Genomic DNA, 20,509 nt, shown 5'->3' with positions numbered 1-20,509 from the left:
TGAAGGCGGCTGCACACCTGGGGACAGGGCCAGTGGCAGCACTGTCCTGGTCCTGGATCACTCTAGGGCAGAATGCAGTGGTTTTCTTTGTACATCCTGCTCTAAGCTTCAGGTTAGAACACGCATCGGTGTGTCACTATTTCCAACTCTCCAAATGGCCAGTTGTGGCAAACTGTATCTTACCTGTGATGGATTTAAGATCATACACATTTTCTACACTCCAATCGAGGTCAACTCCAGGAAATCAGGTTCCCCGACAAATGCCTCCAGAGAAATACAAGGAAGGTGCATTCAAAGGTGTGCGGCTTTGAAAAAGACATGTATTCAACTGCGAGACAACACAGCATACTCTCGGCTTAAGTAGATAAAAACACCTTTATTTCTAAAATGTGATTTAGCCACATCCACTGTGTGGAGCCAGTTAGGAAGTGGATCTTGCAGCAGTGGAGACAGGAGGAATGGTCAGGGCTATGTGTCCCGGGTACCAAGATGTCACTCTTCTGGCCATTTAGTCTGCAGAGGTATTCTGCAACTGTTTTCTCTGACTTGTAGACAGTCGTTTGGGATTGTTCTGCATGACAGAGAGGTCTGACCTTGGGGAAGAGCGGTAGCCCACATCCTCCGCTTTTATGGGCTTAATGATATGGCCTGGCTTCGTGACAATCTTGGGAGCGGTCAGTTTCTGGAAGGCCCTCTGGGTGTTCCATGTGGATCCTATAGGGGTCTGGATGGTCCTTTCAAACTGCTGATGATGGGTAAAGGGATATGGAAGCACATGCACCTGCAAAACGGAAGGAAGAAGTGAATTGGTAGGAGCCAGGCCCAGGGGGTAGCTGTTTCCTTTAACAGCAGCTCATAGGATGGGCATAGGCCGGTTTACAGGGAGATCGTGATGGGGTGAAGCTGCCAAGAGTTAGGGCTCCCACGTCACCTGAGGTCCCAATCTGCCTGAGGTCATCTGAGAACAGCAGAGTTGAATGAGGACTCTGAGACTGACCCAACAATGAAGGGACAGACGATCCACACATGTCTAACCACAGCCAGTCCAAGGCTACTGCCTCCAAGTGGGCTCTCCTAGCTAATGCCTTGACTGGAAGGGATACCCGGGCACCGTGTATCTCTGTGAGTTTATATCTACCCCCTTCAAGCTCCCAATCCCTTTCTCTCCTCTCATGAATACATGGGACTCATCTCTAATTTGAAAGGCAGAGTTAAGAGAGGGAGAAAGGGAGGGAGGGAGGAAGAGACTGAGAGATCTATCCACTGATTCACTTCCTACAATACTCAATGCTGGTCCAGGCCAATGCCAGGAACCTGGAAATTGATCCAGGTCTCCCATGTAGTAGAGCCATTTTCTGCTGTCTTCACATTAGCAGGGAGCTAGATCAGAAGTGGAACGGCTGGGCCTTAGACAATGGCTCAACCCTCTGTGGCACAACTCCGGCCACAGAATTCATGTCTTAAGGATCCCAAAGACATGCTGCTGCATCATAAACTCTACTGGGTTATTGTGCTTATTAGTTTTATCCTCTTTCGGTATCACAGAATGTGGAGCCGAAGACTCTAGATAAATGGCAAGGGTCTCTCTTGGATCCAAGGTTTGGGCTCAAGATGGGAGTGATCTGCTTAAGTTAATGAGGAGCAGCATGGCAGAACCAGTAGCAGAATCAGAACCAAGGCCTCCTGTTTCCTTGCCTGGTGCTACTACTCTCTACTCCAGCATAATGCTATCTTCAGATGCTTAAGTAGCACTCCCCTAATGGCCCAAAGAAAAAAAAAAAGCAAACAAGTAGAAAAATAAAAGGCAGTGTTTGGAGGGCAGCTGTGGCCATGCTATTTGCTGGTCCTGAAGGAAGCAGATGTTCTTTCAGTTGAGGGAATGGCCCATTCGATTAAATGGTTAGAGCTGCGTATGTCATCCATGGTGGGGGGACGGGGCAGAGAGAGACAGAGAGAGAGAGTAAAGAATACTGTCTCAGAAAAACGCTTCTCCCCCCACACCATGAAGCACTCTATTGTATGTTGGATCCTACGGTATATAGCTTATTAATAAGATGAAGAAAATCAAGGGAGTCTCTTGGGAGCTTGTCAATCAGTTTGTTATGATTGCATTAGAAACAAACAGGGTAAGACCCCAGGAAGGGGAAGGTGGCCTTTACATGGCAGTTCCCACCCTACTCATCACCTGGAACCCCGGGCTGTCCCAGCACCCTCTGCCCCTCCCGCATCCTGTAACTGCCCACTCAACTGCCTATTTTCTACTTAATGACCTTCAATTGGGATTACCGTGGTTACAAATCAATTTCTGCAGATTGGCCCACAAAATAGATCAAATTAGAGTATCACTGAAATGTGTATTTTCACTACCTGTAGTTTTTTTCAGGAGGGAAAACGTTGGCTCATTTCAACATTGTTCTGGCTGGGGACAGATCTCGGAACTGAAGAGGACATGAAGGTCGCCCAGGCCTGTCTCTTTTGAGTCCCCTGACATGCTCCCACCCCCCAGGCCTGCCCATTTTCTCTCTTGATTGTTACAAAGTTTCTCCTGACATTTTGCCTGTACTCTAACTTGACTGTACATCGCAGCTGCCGGTACATCTTGATGAGCATGATTCTGCTCCAAGTTTCTTCTCTTACGAATTTTCCTAGTTACGAATTTTCACCCCTTAAGTACCACTTTTTCTTAAGCCTTAAGCCTTTGTTTGAGCACCAAGCCTGTGGGATGGTCATTCTTGGCTGGGTAGCACAGTGCAAAATGCAGACTTGCCAGGATGCTGCTTGTAAATATAAGTCGCCTTCCCAGCCAGTCACTGCAATGTACAGTCTCTCGGGAATTACCAATCTCACAGGCAGGGAAAACAGCAGATTGAACTCTGCGGTAAAGATCACACATCCCCCTTGTGGGACAGACTGGACTAGTCTGCTACACATACTGGCAAACCAGGGTAGGGGGCGGGCCTGGTGGGGGTTATTGTGGGTCGCTCCAACTAGGCTGCAGCTCCCACTGGTTTATGTGAGGGCCGAGTATGTGCTGGGCAGAACCAGGCTGGACTGCAACACCCATTGGTTCCAGTGGAAGACAGGAATGGAAACAGAACCAACCCAGCATTTGCAACCACCAGCTGATCGGGGTGATGGACTGTGCCGGGCCCTGTGCTTGCTAGTACATACAAGAATCTAGTCTGGGAACACCTCAGACAAAGTTTCTTTAGGGATCCCCCAATTGAGCTTCTGGACTCAGAACTCTAACCATCAAAAGACAGAAAACAGAACAAGTCAATCAACCACCTCAGCTATATGTTGGCAGTGAAAATACTGGGCAAACAGAGACCCTATGATGGACTATGTCAATCAGTGGATTCTCCAACGACCTCATCATGCTTGGAGTGGTGAGAGTGGCAGCAATTCAGAACTGCTGAACTATCAAAACCACTTGAGCAAGACCCTCGGAGCATGCCCCACATCTGGGACCTGGGGTGGGTGGGAGACTGGGTGGGGCTTCTCCCTTAAAATCCCCTTTTACATCAGATATATTAAGGAAACAATACGGAACTAGTTGTCTTGCCCATCTTCCTGTAGTGCTTGAACCTTTTTACCTTAATTATGTCAAGATTGTCAAATAAATAAATATTAAAAAAAAAAGATCACACATCCCTCTGGAGCAGCGATCACTAAATCCCTCTGGAGCAGCGATCACTAGATCACTAGAACATTCCCCTGGAGCAAGACAGCTGGGCAGCAAAGTGAGTGGGCAGCTGGAGAGTTCTCTAACCCCACCTGATGAGCTGCGACATGGATATTGCGCTTCTCATTGATAATCACATTGGGCAAATTCTTGTCCTTTCGTGGAGGCCCCTCGGGGGCTTTAATCAGAAACCTGGGAAATAAAACAACAGGACAAGCAGCATTACGGACTGGAGTCAGAAGGGCTGGGAGGGCTCTCAAGGGTGAGCTGGGAGAACATGGCCTGGTGGCCTGCTGACAGGCTTCCTCATTCTTACCGGCGTCTTTTCTTGGCACTGGGCTTCAGGCCCACTCCACCCCACTCGCCCCAGCCCGGCAGGGTCAGGTCCACATCCTTTGGCTTACTGGCCTCCACAGCTTCCCTCTTTTCTCTCAAGAAGTCTCTGATGACATCATCCCCAGCAAAAGCTTCCTTGATTATCTGCTTTTGGTCTCGCTCCTTTTCATCTTCCTGAGAAGAAACGAAGAGTGAACTACCTGCAGCTTCATGGCAAGAACTCTTGAATTTTTTGGCTTGTGACATTTTAGCGCCCCCTAGGGGAAAATGCTGAACAATGATCTTTTAACTACAAACCAATTAGTAGTCAATCATGCTCTAATTTTCTTCTCACTAGGGCAGGGGTGGGGAACCTTTCTTCTGCCAAGGGCCATTTGCATATTTAGAACGTAATTCATGGGCCATACAAAGTTATCAATTTAAAATAATCCTGCTATAGATTTACTGAATTTCAAGTCCCACCTGTGGTTGCCTTGGCAGGACCAGCCCAAATGATTTTGTAGGCCTTATAAGGCCTGCGGGCATGACTTTTCTCACTCCTGCTCTAGAGAAAACTATCCCTAGCTTGATATCATGAAACACTTTAATTTTTAAAGCTATTTACTTGAAAGGCAAGAGTCAGGCACTCTCTCTCTCTTACACACAGAACTCTTCCATTCACTGGTTTACTCCTCAGATGTCCACATCAGTAGCCAGCCAGTAATTCTATCCAAATATCCCATGTGGGTGGTAGGAACCCAAGAACTTAAGTCATCATCTGCTGTCCCCCAAGTTCATTAGTAGGAAGTTGGAAAAGGAAGCAGAGGTGGATTTTGATCTTAGGCACCTGGAGATGGGATGTGGGTATCCTATAAGATGGTCTAACCCACTGTGCCACAACGGCCATTCAGTATGACCCAGCTTTAACTTTTCAGTAAGGAAGCTGAAAGGCAGAGGATCTGTGTTGCTAGCCTGAGCTCCAGGTAGCCTGGTCTGAGTGGATGCTTCCCCTAGCTCATGTCCCTAAAGAGAGAGATAGGCACCACTTAGCTCTAACAGTTTCAGTCATGTAAGTGAGGGAGTGCAGGACCATGTGAGATCTCACCGAACCAAGGGAACTTCAGGAATAGCTCAGTATTCACTTCCAAGTGGCCCTCCCTGGGAGCTGCTCACAGCTTTGACTCCCTTCCCCTGAAGGCAGCTGGAGTCTTCAAGGCAAGTTTTGGAGGCTCAGGGTTTTAGGATGTGGGGGATCTTGGAGGTACCCACGTATCTGGATCTATGAGAGTAGTTGCAAAAATTCATGAAGGGGCTGGCACCATGGTGTAGTAGCTTAAACTTCCACCTGCAGTGCGAGCATCCCATATGGGTGTTGTTCAAGTCCTGGGTGCTTCACTTCTGATCTAACTACCTGCTTATGGCCTAGGAAAGCAGCTAAAGATGGATCAAATCCTTAGGCCCCTGTAGCATATGGGAGATGTTGAAGAAGCTCCAGACTCCTGGCTTTGGGATAGCCCAGCTCTGGCTATTGCAGTCATCTGGGGAGTGAACCAGCGGATTGAAGATCTCCCTCTGTCTCTTTTTCTGTAAATCTGCCTTTCAAATAATAATGAGTGAATGAATCTCTGTAAAAAAAAATATGAAAAAATAGAATTCACAGATGTTTAATTTGGTGCAAAATGTTCTGAAACTATAAACCATTTTTTCCTAATATGCATTTTGCATAGGCTATCTGAAGGCTCCTGTATGCATGGATTTCAAAACTTTTTTCCCCCTAATAATTTTATTTGAAAGGCAGAGTTACAGATAAAGAGAAACACACACACATACGAAACAGGAAAGCATGAGCTGCTTTTCCAGGTGCATTAGTGGGGAGCTGGATCAGAAGTACTGCAGCTGAGACTTAAACCTGTACCCCTATGGGATGCTAGCTTAAGAGGCAGCAGTTTAACATGCTCCAAGTCTTTGTTAGACCAAAATTGAACTCTTCATTTTCTGAACATTTTAAAGCACCTTCACATTATAGCCGTCACTGGACCTAACCTGGTTGTAGACTCCCTCAGGCCTCATAACTGCTGACATATATCCCTGGGGAAAACCAGCTGCATGAACTTTCCCTTGTGGCAAAAGGACCCTTCGCGCAGCAGTTCTGGATCTAGGACCCTGTCTTTGCTCACCAGCTCCTGTATCGTGGGAACAGCCAACGACTTCACAGAGGGCGACTTTGTGGTTAGGAGGTTCTGTAGATCGATCATTTGTTCCTTCTTTTTCTTTCCTGTAGGGGCATCAGAGCTCCTTGCCCTCTGCCCTTGAGCCGTGGGTCTGGGTGGCTCCTGCTGCGGGAGGTCCCCTCTTTTGCCTAGGTCGTCCAGCTCTTCTAGTGTCTGTACTCTTTCTGGTCTCTGCAGCAACAGAGGTTCCTCCTCTTCTGGAGCTGGGGCCGCCTCCTCTCTCTTGGCCTGGACAGCAGTGCCCACCGAGCTTACTTTTTGCTTCTTGGCTCGATGGTTGTCCTTGTTGAATTTCTGAGATAGTGTCCTCAATTCAGACAGCACCTCCTGGGTATTGGAATCTGGGGGGGTGGGGGAAGGGTGGAGATGAAGAAACTATCAGAAAAGGGGGTGTGGATTGTGCCCTGTTGATGAGTACTTGTTGCACACCCACTGGGTGCTAAGTGCTCTTTTAGCCACTCTAATAAAGATGAAGGGGGAAGAGACAATTCTATAGGCTGGGTCTCCTGGAGAGCTCACTACTGGCCATCTGTTAGGGAGCAGGCAATGGAATTTAGCAATGCAAAGCAGGATGTTGGGAGGCAGACTCCTTGGGGCCTGTTCCCAGCTCTGCCAATGGCACATGGAATACTCAGGATTGTGGCTTAATTTTTCTGCATGCCATATCCTGTTTGGGAAGAACCCCTCCCCTGCCAGCTAAGTCCCAAATCTGAAAAGAGAAAGTCATTTTTAAGAGGTGCCCTTTATATGCACTTCCTTGTAATCCATGGTTTATTACTTATAAATATGTTACTAAGAACTAGTACCTTCTGAACAACAGTTCTCAAAACACTTCTTTGCCATGTAAAGACAGACCTTCACTGTCATCAATACCCCCTGGCACCTATGTGAAATCACATTGCACTTGAGGACAGCCAGGTGGCTGGGTGATTTCTGAATGTGGCAGGCCAACTCTGCTGAAGCTTAAGGATCCCTCACATTGTGGTCTTGGGTCTCCTGAAGATGGGGTGGAGAAGCTAATGCACACAGTTTCTGAGCGTGCGCTCGCAATTCTAACACAGCACGCTGGTTATGCAACAATTCCTAATTGTAGAGCCCCTGCTGTGCAGACCAGGAAGGGGCTCAGGGTGGCTCCCCGACTTTACAAAGTGAAAACTTCCAGTTGAGTTGAAGACGTTTCATATCATCTCACAGTCCACCTAGGCGAGCCTATAGGTCAGCAGTTTTTGAGATCTGCCACTCTGCCAGACACATAGTTCTATGATCTGTCAGTCCCAGGAATTCTAATCATAGCCCCCTCCCCAACCTTTAAAGCTATCCAGTTAGGTCTTTCTGAAGATGGTAAGCTTCGGAAAGAGTAGAAAATGGGTCTGAACATAGTACATGTACAGAGGGGCTGCTTGTTAAAGAAAAATGCTTATTATGAGCGTAATTACTCTTTAGGGACAAATCCCCAGACTCTAACAGCTACCCCTGTGCAGCAGGTGGGGGTGGGCAGTGAGCTCTGTCTCTCACAGAGCGTGGGTATCACTAAGCTCTCCTGGTCGCATCCCAGCTCACCTTGAGGTTCCCGACTGTCCCCTGGCACAGCATCTTGGGTGAGCTCAGCTCTTTTCCTAAGAGATCGCCTTTCTGCAAACTCTTTCAACAAAGCTTCTTCCTCTGGCACTGGCTTTTCATCCTCCTCGCTTCCAGTCATCTCAGGGGCCATGGGTTCTGGCTGCTCGTCAGGGTCCTTCTGGATTACAGTTCCTGTAGGGTCACTGGTGCGGGCCCTGAGCATCCAGGGGTTTGGTCCGTCTGCATTGGTTTGGACTTCATTCACTGCATCAGGGACAAGTTCTTCCCCTTCTTCGGTGGCCCCGCCCTCCTCCTCCTCCTCGCTCATGGAGGATGCCTGCAGTTTCTGCGTCAATTCTTTGTTCTTGGCTAACTGCTCCTGCATAGCCTGGCGAGCCTGGCGAAAGGAGTCACAGCACGGAGCTGTATCATTAGCGACCACAATAACACCTTTCCCGAGTCTATTTTTAAAAGCTGCCTCCCCTCAACTGGCCTTATTAAGTATTTCCTGCTTACACTGTACACACACCACTGTGCCAATGCCATGGAATAAATGGAATAAAAAGGAAGACCTTTTTTTTTTTTTTGGGTTCCTAAGGAATCAATGTGACCAAGGATTAAAAAGAATCCTCCCCCCTTACTGGACTTGGCCTTCAATGCTGTTCCTGTTCATTTTCTTCTCTGCCTTATGGATTTGTCCGATGCTGTTTTAGTTTTTCTGGTTCTACATCCAGCCTCATGACTTCTCTAACCCTGCTGCTTCTGGCATCCTTCGGGACCAATATCCCATTCTTTCCTCCAGTGTCGCTCTTCTGTTGCCTTACCTCCAGGTCGTACTTGGCCATGATTGCCTTTGACTTGGCCCATTTGCCACTGTTCTGGTGCTTTAAGCTCATTCGCTCCTGAAAAGAAAGGAGCACTGTGACCTCCTCCGTGCCTTCCAGGGCAAGTAGCTTCAGAGGGGGCAGGGACAAGGAGCAAGCTCACCATCATTCTGGCCCTTTCCATTTTCTCCAGTTCTACCAGTGCAGCAAGTGGATTAACCTTCCGCAGGTGCTCAAAGTCTTTGAGGGCGTTCTTGGCCTTTCCTTTCCTCAAAATCTTATGATACCTGCAGAAGGCAGAGGGCGAGGAGGGAAGCATGTGGAGACTGAGCTGCAGCACTGATACCACGGAGGCAAGTGCTCATACTACCCAAGGGGTTTCCTTACATGCAAGGGACAGACTGGATCTCACAAAGCTAGCTGACTAGGGGGAGGCCAAGGGGTTGGCAGCTTAGTGGGCTGGCGGGACTGTTGCTCCCTAGAGTCCCCAGGGGCACACCCATGCAGAGCTCAAGGGAGAAGCATATTAAGTTTCAAAGAGGCAAAACTAAACAAAATCAACCAACCAAACAAACAATAAGAAAACCAGGCAAAAAGTCCTACTGGCCTCAACAGCTGCTGGATGCAGAACTTGGAGAGAAAAGAAAACAAGAATAGTAGGGGGCCGCTATTGCAGTGTAATAGGTACAGCCGCAGTCTGTGATGTCAGCATCCCATAGGACTACTGGTTTGAGTTCTGGCTGTTCACTTCCCATCTAGATCCTTGCTAATGGCCTGGGAGCAGTGGGAGATGTCCCAAGTCCTTGGGCCCCTGCACCTACGCAGGACAGAGATGAAGCTCCTGGCTTTAACCTGGCTCAACCCTGGCTGATGTAGCCATCTGGAAGTTGAACCAATGGATGTAGGAGCTCTCCCTGCCCCTCCCTCCCACTTTGTCAAATCAATCAATTAGGGGGAAAAAAAAGCAAAACCCAAAATGAAAGGCGCAGCTATAGGCAAAAGTGTCAGTTGGGATCACTTCCACATGAACTCAATCACCACCAAAGCCAACAAAGGCTCTCTCAGGATCAGCCACAGTACAGCAGCTTATTGGCACGCCTTACTTTTTGCTTTTGATTTTCTTCTCTCTTCGTGCTTTGGCCTCATAGTAGGACTGCAGAGCCCGGGCCCTCTGAAGCTCTGCGCGGCGCATCTTAGCCTGTAAGCAAACGGCACTCACGGTGACACTGGGCCCAAGGGCAGACACTGGGAAGAACTCAGCAGGCCTGTGCCGGTCAAGGGGCCCATGACACTTACCTCTTCCAGGCTCATGGCTTTCAGAGAGGCCTTTTCCACAGGAGTCAGCAAAGGGTCAGTCACTGGCTGCTTGTTCTTATGGAGGAGGTTAAAGACTTCCTGCTCCAGGGGGGTTCTTGCCTTAAGGAGGTAAGAGTAGGGGAAATCTTAGGCCATGTTCTTCCAGTTCTCTCTCTTTAACAGTCCTACATCTGGCTAATTGGTGGCTTTATAACTATAATCACTAACCGGATCTGACTTGCTGGTTACAGCAAGAGAAACATGTTCTAGGTTTGCTTGTTAAATAAAACCTCATTTTATTCTGGTTTAAGAAACTTCAGGAAAGGGATTCAATATTCTTTGGTATTACTCAGTGTTCAGTGGTATTACTCTGTGTTCAGGTTCCCAATATGTACAAAACCGAAATCCATTCTCTCAAGCATCTAAGTGGGATGCCGTTGAGGGCTAAAACTGGGAACCAGCAACATAATCCAGTTCTCCCATATGGGTGGCAGGAACCCAGTTGAGCCATCACTGATGCTTCACAGCACCTGTACTGGCAATAAGCTGGAGTCAGGAGCAGAACTGGGAATCCACTCCAAGTGCTCCTGTTTGGAACCACCAGCCTAAATGCCCACTCAGAAACTGTCTTCATTATAACAGTCTGGGATTCCCAGTTATAAGGCAAATGTGCGCCTCAAATATACTTAACAATACAGGGGCTGTTCACAAGGAACTGGTGCTTAGGCTACTAATATTAAGAAGCTCACGACCCTTATGGAAGTGTCTGGGTTCAATCTTGGCTTCAGTGCCCGGTTCCTCTTCTCAGCAGATGCAGATGCTGGGAGGCAGTAGTGATGACTGGGGTAATTAGGCTTCCTCACCCAATGGGAGACCTGAACTGTGACCTGCTTCCCAGACTGGTTCCACTCCATCCCTGACTACTGTGAGCATTTGGGGAATCAACCAGTGGATGGAAGCTCCCTGTCTCTCAAATAAGCAAAAGAATATTTCCAGAGGGAAGGGGTGGGGGGAAAGGTTGGATCTTTTTTTTTAAGATTTATTTATTTTTTTATTACAAAGTCAGATATACAGAGAGGAGAGACAGAGAGGAAGATCTTCCGCCCAATGATTCACTCCCCAAGTGAGCGCAATGGCTGGTGCTGTGCCGATCAGAAGCCGGGAACCAGGAACCTCTTCTGGGTCTCCCACACGGGTGCAGGGTCCCAAGGCTTTGGGCCATCCTCCACTGCTTTCCCAGGCCACAAGCAGGGAGCTGGATGGGAAGTGGAGCTGCCGGGATTAGAACCGGTGCCCATATGGGATCCCGGGGCATTCAAGGCGAGGACTTCAGCTGCTAGGCCACGCCGCCGGGCCCGAAAGGTTGGATCTTAAGCATCATTTGGCAATGACTGTATAACTGGGAAGTGTATCTACATAACAGCTCAGAGAACCTCGACCTGTTTCTAACCACAGCCAACTGGTACATTTATGTCTTTGGATATCATGAATTATTGATGAAAGGAAATGAGAAAAACATGACAACCTAGGCATAGTCTACAATTACTTGATGGCAAGGGTCTGTATTTTAACTTCCTGAGTACAAAAGGATACTGTGTACGAAACTAACTTTAAAAAATAATTGACTTTCATGACCTGTTTCTGGATAGTTCAAACCTAACTCATTTTGTACCTTTGGCTCTGACTCCTCAGTTCCCAGTTAATTTTTGCAGCAAGCTAGAGTCTATCCATATGAAATGCATGAATTCTATACCAGCTATTTCACATGTCAACAAAAGACCCCGATTGCATCTTGAACTGAAATTGTGAGGCCAACTAAAATAATCATGCCATGGTCCACTCTAGCAAGGAACAAAGACGGCACCAGTCAACAAGGCCAATTGCAAACTGCACACATATTATGTGTGGTTTTCTCCAATAGCCACACACATCATGGTCACTATCAACTTTGCAAATATCTGGACAAACACATCAACACACATCATCATGCCACACAGTGCTATTGATTTAGCCATAAACACATTCTCCTGCATAATAAAAGTGCATGTTCTTCCAGTTTTAGTATTTTCAGCAGTGATCGGTCACAGGCTACAAAGTGATTTATAATACAATGTTGTAATCTGCAATTCAATTCACACTTATTGATTGCAGCTCCATTCTCAGCACTCGTGTGGCGTGCCATGAATACATAATTAGGATAGTTCCTGTCCTCATAGAGCTTACAGCCTCTCGGAGCCAAAAACAAACAAACCCAAACGCCACTAGCAACATCACACAATAGGCTAAGCATCATTCTACAGTGGTCATCAATCATAGGCGAAGGAACCATTAATTCTCATTAGGAGGTAAGCTAGGCTTGGGGGAAAGCAGTATGTTTTTTGAATTAGCCTTTTAAGGCCTAAGTACAATTCTGTCAGGATGAAAACAGCTGAAACCAAGAAATGAGCATAAGGGGAAACCAGCTATAGGGAAATGAGTGGTAGGTCAAAGAGCAATGTGTTGTCCAGGGTAGCTAAAAAGCAAAGTACTTTCGTTTTTATTCTACAGGTGAGAGAGAGCCTTGGAGAGATGTTAAGCAGCAGAGTGGCAATCAGTTTTCTGTTTTAGAAAGAAAGACCTGGTGATATTGTTGAGGACAGATGTCAAGTTTCCAAATGAAAGGCGATGAGGCGCTCTACCAGGAGAGTGACAACGAAAATGCAAAGAGAAACCAGGGTTCGCAGAGCTATTACAGAGACAGAATTGATAGGACTAGCCAGCTGTATGGGCTGGGGAGGGGGGACAGTCAAGGGGATAAACAGGAACCAGATGACAAGCTTTCAGCCTGGGTAACGGGGCGGGGATTTATACCACTCAGAGTTACAGAATGAAGGTGGTGATGTGGTGCTGCATGTTTTGGGAGACTGGAGAAAGGAAGCGCAGAACTTCCTTCGGATTGTGCTAAAATTCAAGGTGCATATGTGGAAGACCTAGGTGATATTTGTTGGTCATATGAAATATGGGATTGCAGTTTGAAAGAAGGAGGGGAAGATGAGAGTAGACAACACCAGCTCTTTCCAAAGCGCATTTCCCCCCATTTGATAATGACAAGATTTACTGCATTTTGGAAAAACTTTAAAACCTAACTCCACTTTTAATAAACCAGGTTTCACACCCTGGGTTAGAAAAGAGGCTTCCTCACTATCTTTTTTTTTTTTTTTTTCATAGCCTCTAAATGCTAGTGTTGTTAATTTCCAATCTCCAGTAGGGGAATGTGGCAGCACTTTATAGCAGCAGAATCCTCCCACCCTCCTAGCTGATGATGAGTTCAGTCAAATACTAGTGGAGCCTATCAGCATGGGAAAGTGTGAAGAACCTTACTTCGAGTACTTTGTAGTTTACAAATGCTTACTCATGCATAAGTTCATTTAATTCTTCTCAGCTATAGTGAAATCTTGGGAAATTAGTACAGATTTTTATGATCAAAATAAATAAATAAATAAAATCCCAGAAACTCTAGTATCTACTAGTCTTTGGGACTTTTCACTCCAAGCTATAAGGAAGGAGTTGCTAGCTAAATATCACCCCTTGAACTAAGTACTCTATCTGTGTGCCACACTGATGTAATTTTAGAATGAAACGAATGGCACAGTGCATTCAACACATAGCATTTGGGCCCCACTCTGTCCTGAAGAGGTTGGACCAGAATTATTGTAACCTCTTCCTCCCCTGCCATTTCTTCCTTCATAACCAAACTGGCATTTTGCTATTTCCCAGATTAGTGTCATTTGGAAAAAGCAAGGTACAGATACTACCATTTTTGCAACTAAAATGGAAGTAACCATGAAGACATAAATAAAACTTTAACAACCACAGTGAAAATCTTAGCAAAGTAATTACTTCTGGTTTAAGTATAGGCTAAAAATCAGTAGATGGGCCAGGGCATGGGGGCAATCAGATTTGTTACTAGGTATTTTCTATACTTTTTTTTATTTTTGAATCTCGCATACCCGAATATCTCTGATTTTTTTTCTAAAGTCTCTCTTTACCCTGCAGCCGCACTTTAAAACTAATCTTTTTTCATGTAGAAAAGGAAGCATTCTAGAAAGAGAATGGTAGTGACTTTCAAAAAAATCATCAGAAATATTTATCCCCATTATCAGCAGATACTTGAGTTTTAGCTAACTTGGCTAACAACATTTATTTTACTTTCCCTAGGATCAGAATTGGTCATTTACACTGACAGCTGTTTTAATGCAAAAATATAACCAAGTCTTATGTACTACAAGCAAGTGCTCTGCTACTGCCCACTTCTCTTTCTGTTGGCTAAACTAAGGTGACATAAGGTGGGAGAGTTAGGTTTCATCTGTCCAATCACATCAACTGTTGGCTGTGAAATCTGCACATTGCACAACATGACTTTCCAAAGTTCAGTTTCATTTCGCTGTACTCACCTTCCAGCCGCCTAGCACATGCTCAATGGGAGCAAAGACTGCCTGCTCCTTCTCCAGGGGAAACACCAGTTGCTTTGCTTGGCGGTTCTTCTGAACAATAGGATCCCATTTGGAGAGGACTTGGGAGGTTTTATTGAATGCCACTTCTCTGTGGATCTGAAGCAGGCAAAGTCCCGTGAGATTATGTATCAAATCCAACAGAGTAACAAGAAAGTAGGAGGTAATGTTGTTTTCTAGCCCCAAGAATCAGGATGCTGGACAATGGCTCTGGCTTACCCTCTTGGGGCTGCCATTTTTAATCTTGCCTGTGGTCAAACAAATTTTAACTTCTTTTTAGATTAACCCCATCTTTTCTTGTCAACTCCGTTTCTTCCCAACAGGGAACCACTTTCTCAGTGACTTACCCGTTCAACCTCTTCTTTGTTAAGAGGTAATTCCAGAGTCTTTTTTGATTTGACTCTGTTCAGTTGCTTTTTCACAGTGGCCAATGAGGATGAAGCTTTGACAGGCCCGAGCAGATCTGAAAGGACTAACTTTTCACCTGTTCCTGTATAAAGGCCAAACCTTCTGGTTAGACTGAGAAGTGAAACAAAACAAACAACAAAAAACTAACAAACCCCTTGGGAATTCATTCCTCAGGGGGTCACCATGCAAATCAGCACCATGAACTTGCTGAAAAATCGCCTACAAAGGTAAAGGACACAGCCCTATGGAACCTGGTCCCTGAGTGGCTTTCCACCTTCACATCACTCCCCACTTTCCACTATGCTCTAGTCACACAAGCCACCTTTCTAGTCATCAAACATCCTTACCTGTTTCTTCCTGAGCCCAGTAAGTATCAAGTTCTCAATTCTGTGAATATTTCAATGGTATAAAATTCCTACATTGTTCAATTTACATCTATACATATATTTAACCTATATACATTATAAGTTAAAACTGTCACACTAGCTGTTCTCTTGACTGCAATGTTTTCCCTCAACTTTGAGACTTCTCTTATCTTTCACATCTCAGCTACAAGTTTGTTTTCTTCAAAGACCTCTCATGAACAACCAATCTAAAGTAGCTACTCAGTCACTTGACTATATCATTCTGGGAGAGGGGGAGCTGGAGGGTAGTGAGGTGACCACTAAGCTTTTGGAGCTCCATAGGCTCTATTTTAGATAGTTTTCTGCTTTTTTTCCAAGATGTATTCATTTTTATTGGAAAATCATATCCACAGAGCGAAGGAGACAGAAAGAAAGATCCTCCATCAGCCGGTTTATTCCCCAAATGGCCTCAATGGCTGGAGCTGAGCCCATTCAAAGACAGGAGCCCGCAACCTCTTCTGGGTCTCCCATGCAAGTGCAGGGTCCCAAAGCTTTGGGCTGTCCTCTACTGCTTTCCCAGGCCACAAGCAGCGAGCTGGATGGGAAGTGGAATAGTCGGGGATATGAATCCGGGGCCATATGGGATCCTGGTGCAAGCAAGGCAGGGACTTTAGCTGGGCAACTTGGTTAGATATTTTTCTTTGTAAAACTTACCTTCACAACTGACGTTGAACTCTGACACCTTCAGACTAGCCTCAGACCTCTCAGCCAATTTCCGCCTGAAATTAGGCAAAAGAATTTAATAGGAATGGATTGATTTTATGGGGTGTGTGTCGGAGGACCAAACACTTCTCTCTTTAAATAAGTCTTGCTTTGTAGGTGCAAGTTTTACTCCAAAGCAACCAGGAAATCTGTTCCTAACCTGGATTTGGTAATCTAACCCTTGACTCTTTTTCTTTATGCATATTTAACCATCTAAAACAAGATAATGAAGTATAGTGGAAAACACATTTAACTTAGTATCCAAATAATTGAAGGTCTGACACAAATAATGGCACGAAGAATAATAGCTAGCAATTACATAATGCTTTCTATGTTCCAGGCACTGTTCGATCTTTACATTAGGCATTGAATGAAGTTGCAAAGCAGTTGCATGGAATCAGCTAACCGGAACCTGCTCAAACAAGGCAAATTGTTACCTATTCTTTCCATCGAGGGAACTGATAGCTTCCAGAAGCTTTTGGTGTTTTCTCTCTCCATCAGTCTCCGCCTAGACACAGAAAAGGGAAAACTGTCAGAATGTTGATGGAGGGTAGGGGGAGAAACAATGTGGAAAATGGGGGCCATGTTAAACTTTTCATTCCTTTGGTCAGTAGAGAACTGAGGAACCAGACAGGTATCTTGAATGAGGCATCTTGTTTCAAAGAACTTCAAAATCCAAACTCCCCCATAAGAAGCGACATGGATCCTTAGCAACTTGGGAACTAAAGTCATTCGCTTGTCTTAACTTGTTTTGAGAAGAAAAAAAAGTTGATGTTTCTCTACAGAATGTGGTTGTATAGCTTGACACCAAAATACTGACACATATAAGTTACAGCCAGTCACTAAGGTGTCTTTTCCTAGGGAAAAAAAGCAACCCCCCACCATTATTAAAGCATATATAGACATACATATTTAAGTAGCGTTGTTAAGTAACTCCACCAAAATCCATACCTGAGAGATCTTATAAGAACATGTATTTGGGGCCCGGCGGCATGGCCTAGCAGCTAAAGTCCTCGCCGTGAACGCCCCGGGATCCCATGTGGGCGCCGGTTCTAATCCTGGCAGCTCCACTTCCTATCCAGCTCCCTGCTTGTGGCCTGGGAAAGCAGTGGAGGATGGCCCACAGCCTTGGGACCCTGCACCTGCGTGGGAGACCCAGAAGAGGTTCCTGGTTCCCGGCTTCTGATCAGCACAGCACCAGCCGTTGTGCTCACTTGGGGAATGAAACATCGGACGGAAGATCTTCCTCTCTGTCTCTCCTCCTCTGTGTATATCCGGCTTTCCAATAATAATAAATCTTAAAAAAAAAAAAAAAAAAGAACATGTATTTGGGGCTCATAAATGAAAGCAGACAGGACAGTGATTGTAACTTACACAGTCTCCAAACTTACACAGCACTTAACATGAAGTTCTAATGAACTGGAATTTGAGATTAAGCAAATATATAGGGAATGTTCCCACTGCAATCCTTTCTAAGAATGTGCAGTGTATCCTCGCTTTTGAGGACAGTTGAGCAGCTGTCACCCACCTCGTCTTCACTGGCGCTCAACGGGCAGTCTTTCGGTAAATCCACTAGTTCTTCCCGTTGGTCTAAAGCCAGAAGGCTGGTAAAGGAGGCAACAGAAAATATCATCATTTGAAATCACTCTTTCAAAAATAATCTCTAGTAAGACATGCATACTCGTATCCTGTGGAAGTGTCATAACTGACTTTGGAACTGTGTCAAGCCATTAAACTTAGAAGTCATCCGATATCTCCAAGAACTGAGCTAGTGGTTCGTGACATCCATAAAGAGCTGCATGGAAGAGGGGATCCAGCACTCTTCCAGGGCTGGCCCTGCATTTCCAATGGACCTGTGGGATGCTGTAACGACAGCAGGTCCTTGGTAAGCCGGCCAAAGCCACTGATGCTGGGTCCTTGACAATCATCTAACAAAACAGACAGCTTGAGAGATGTGGGTTTTTGTCAAAAGTGGATTCTGTTAATTTGTTCCTAGGAATGGAAAAACGCAGAATTAGCCAAAAGTAGTGAAGTGCCATTTCCCGTGGAGCAGGTGCTTCGCGCTAGAGGCAGCGCAGAGTCTATTTGTTAACTCTAATCGGTACTGAGCAGGCAAACACTAGCAAAAGGACTACTTTTAGTTTCCTGGGGGTGGGGGAGGGTAACTAAATATCGGAGCGCTAACTACATGTAGGAAGACTATGATTAGGAAATGTTTCCAATATCAGGAAAGTTTAGAAGGTACTGTCCGGCCTGTGCCGAGATTGTTCAAGAAGGCCCGGCAGAGGCAGAAAATAGTCACGTGACAAGGCAACACAGTAAACAGTATAGGCAGAACCCACATCAGTACTTCCAGGGATGCCACTGAAAGGCTCAGGAGGCAACTACACGCAGAATTTAAAGAGTTGGAAACCCAAGTGTGAACCAGTGGCAAAGTATTAGGAGGGGAAGCAACCGCCACCTGTTGAAAGCCGGCGGCCCGTTTCTAAATGCCGGGGAATCTGGCCCTCAACGAGACTCAGATATCCCCATCCATCCTTTTCAACCCCTCACCTCTTTGCATGCCGGATCGCGCTCATCTCAGCAACCTGCCTCGCTCACATGGGAGAGCGGAAGTCGAAAGGGAGACGATTTCCGTGCCGGCCGCAAGCTATTTTAGTTTCCGCCAATCGCCTGCGACAAGTGATGTCACTTCCGCATAGCGCGAAGCGAATGGGAGACACCAGCGGCCGGGCGTGAGGGCGGGGTGGCCTGCGGGAACCTGGGCGGCTGGCGGCGGCGCGGCGGGTGGGGCTTGCCTCATCCCGCCCCCGGCCTCCCGGCCCTTCGTGGGTGAATTTAGGGCGTACCAGTTCAAGTATTCTTCGTCCTTTCCTAATCCAAAAGGTGAGCCTGCAGCGCCCGTCTCAGTGGGCGGCAGCGGCCTGCATGACTGCCGGCTATGGCGAGTCTTCCTTGCGGCCGGCGTTTTGCGGAGTTTCAGAGAGGAGGGTGAATGAATAATCATTTCCTCTCATCTGAAAAGGAATAACTCCCCTCTTTTCCCGCTCCGCAAAATACCGTTCAGGAATGGAGTGTGGTGCTCGCTTCGGCAGCACATATACTAAAATTGGAAGAATGGAGTGTGACAGTTGCTACACTTTCTCATTGGCCGCCAGCTTCTCAGTTTTTATTTATTTATTTTAAAGTGCAATGGTAGGGCATGAAAACATCTTTTTCAGCCCATTTCCATTTTGTTGTTGGTCCAGCGTTCTACTGATCCTTCTGTGGGTCCGATTCCCGCCGCTTCCCCCAAGTTGCTAAATAGATACTTGTTAATCTTTAGTAGTTGATACCTAGGTTGCTTCCTTATTCATTTAGGAAATGTTTCTGACCATCCACTATGCACCGTAAGACAAAACTGTAAGTGTTGGAGGTACATTGGCAACAAAAGCAGGTATTTCCCTTGGATTCTCAGAATTTAGTTTTTAGTTGTGTTACAGTTTTGTATTGAAACTCCATCCAGGGATCCCAGGACCTCTGTTTCCTGGGTCTTAGCTTCGTGACCATCCGGATGGCTGTCCTTCGGCCTCCTGAATATGTTGAATGGGCTTATTCCCTAAGTGACGATCTTCCCCAAAATTCTGCTCTCAGCGCTCTTTATTTTACGTATCCTGCGTAGATGAACCCGCCTTCAGCACCTGTTTAACAACAGAACCGAAACCTAGTGGGCTCTCTACCAGCAGCTGGGATTGTCTCCTAGCTGTCCTGCTTGCCTCACACATTCATCCAGTCTGAAGTGACCAATGATTTGTGTCGGTGCCATGGAAGTTCTTCCATTTCTTGGGGTGGTTGTTTTTGGTTAAAAAAATGTGTGTGTGTATATATATATATGCATATATATATGAATGTATATATATGTATATGTATGTATATGTATATATGTATATATATGTGTATATATATATATGAATGTATTTGAGACAGAGAGAGAAAGAGAATCTTCTGTTTGCTGATTCACTTCCCAAATGGCTGAATGAACCAGTACCTGCCTCCTGTGAGAGGCTAGCATTGGCAGCAGCCTAACCCACTGTGCCCTTCTTCTGTGATTGGATCCTCAGCTGCCTTCCTGTCAGAAGTCTGAGAGTCCATTGAGCTTTCCCTCTTCCTCATGCTTTAGAGCTCTCATAATGTCACTTTTACTTTCTGAGTCTTATTTATCTCCTGCTTTTCCATCATTAATGATCTTGTGTTAGTTTAGACTTCCCCCTGCTTGAGCTTTTGCTGTTACAACTTTCATATTAAAAAGGGAGTATTATAAAGCGTAATAAATACAGTATTAGTTTTGCACTAGACTGGGTTTGAGTGTTCACTCTGTCATTTACTAGCATCGTGGTTCTTGAAGAAGTCAAACTCAGTTCCCTTGTGTTCTCATCTTTAACATGAGGGTGATAATATGCGGGAAAGTTGTAAGGGCTGCATGAATTAATATACATATAGTAGAATAAATGGCAATTCCATAGACTAGCATCTGTCATCCATTGATCAAAGAGTGTGAGCTATATGAATAATGATATATTCATTTTTTATTGGCCTTGCCACATTTAGTGTCTCT

General features: G+C 45.8%; 1 protein-coding gene across 1 annotated transcript; it reads right to left on the bottom strand.

Moving 5' to 3' along the window:
- Positions 1 to 346: 346 nt before the first annotated feature.
- UTP14A (UTP14A small subunit processome component) lies at positions 347 to 18,580 on the bottom strand. Its single transcript, XM_004587688.4, has 15 exons — positions 18,469 to 18,580; positions 17,444 to 17,519; positions 16,353 to 16,423; positions 15,868 to 15,932; positions 14,749 to 14,891; positions 14,345 to 14,500; positions 9,912 to 10,031; positions 9,719 to 9,813; positions 8,779 to 8,902; positions 8,616 to 8,693; positions 7,792 to 8,188; positions 6,178 to 6,572; positions 4,002 to 4,195; positions 3,778 to 3,877; positions 347 to 781 (listed from the first exon to the last, which is right to left on the bottom strand). Exons 1-15 carry the CDS (start codon positions 18,492 to 18,494, stop codon positions 509 to 511), a joined length of 2,313 nt encoding a protein of 770 aa, XP_004587745.2. The 5' UTR covers positions 18,495 to 18,580; the 3' UTR covers positions 347 to 508.
- Positions 18,581 to 20,509: the final 1,929 nt, after the last annotated feature.

Source organism: Ochotona princeps, chromosome X (assembly GCF_030435755.1).
Source record: "Ochotona princeps isolate mOchPri1 chromosome X, mOchPri1.hap1, whole genome shotgun sequence".
Lineage (NCBI taxonomy): Eukaryota > Metazoa > Chordata > Mammalia > Lagomorpha > Ochotonidae > Ochotona > Ochotona princeps.
The sequence above is the reverse complement of the archived record's forward strand: the minus strand, read 5'-3'. Positions and strand labels throughout refer to the sequence as shown.

Bases quoted from the DNA above. Each gene is read 5' to 3' on its own strand.
- UTP14A (XM_004587688.4), bottom strand. From the start codon at position 18,494: ATGAGCGCGATCCGGCATGCAAAGAG. The intron at 8,694-8,778 runs GTGAGCTTGCTC...CTTTCTTTTCAG, and splicing joins TGGAAAGGGCCAGAATGATG to GAGCGAATGAGCTTAAAGCA. The intron at 782-3,777 runs GTGGGGTTAGAG...TCCGTTTTGCAG, and splicing joins TCCATGTCGCAGCTCATCAG to GTGCATGTGCTTCCATATCC.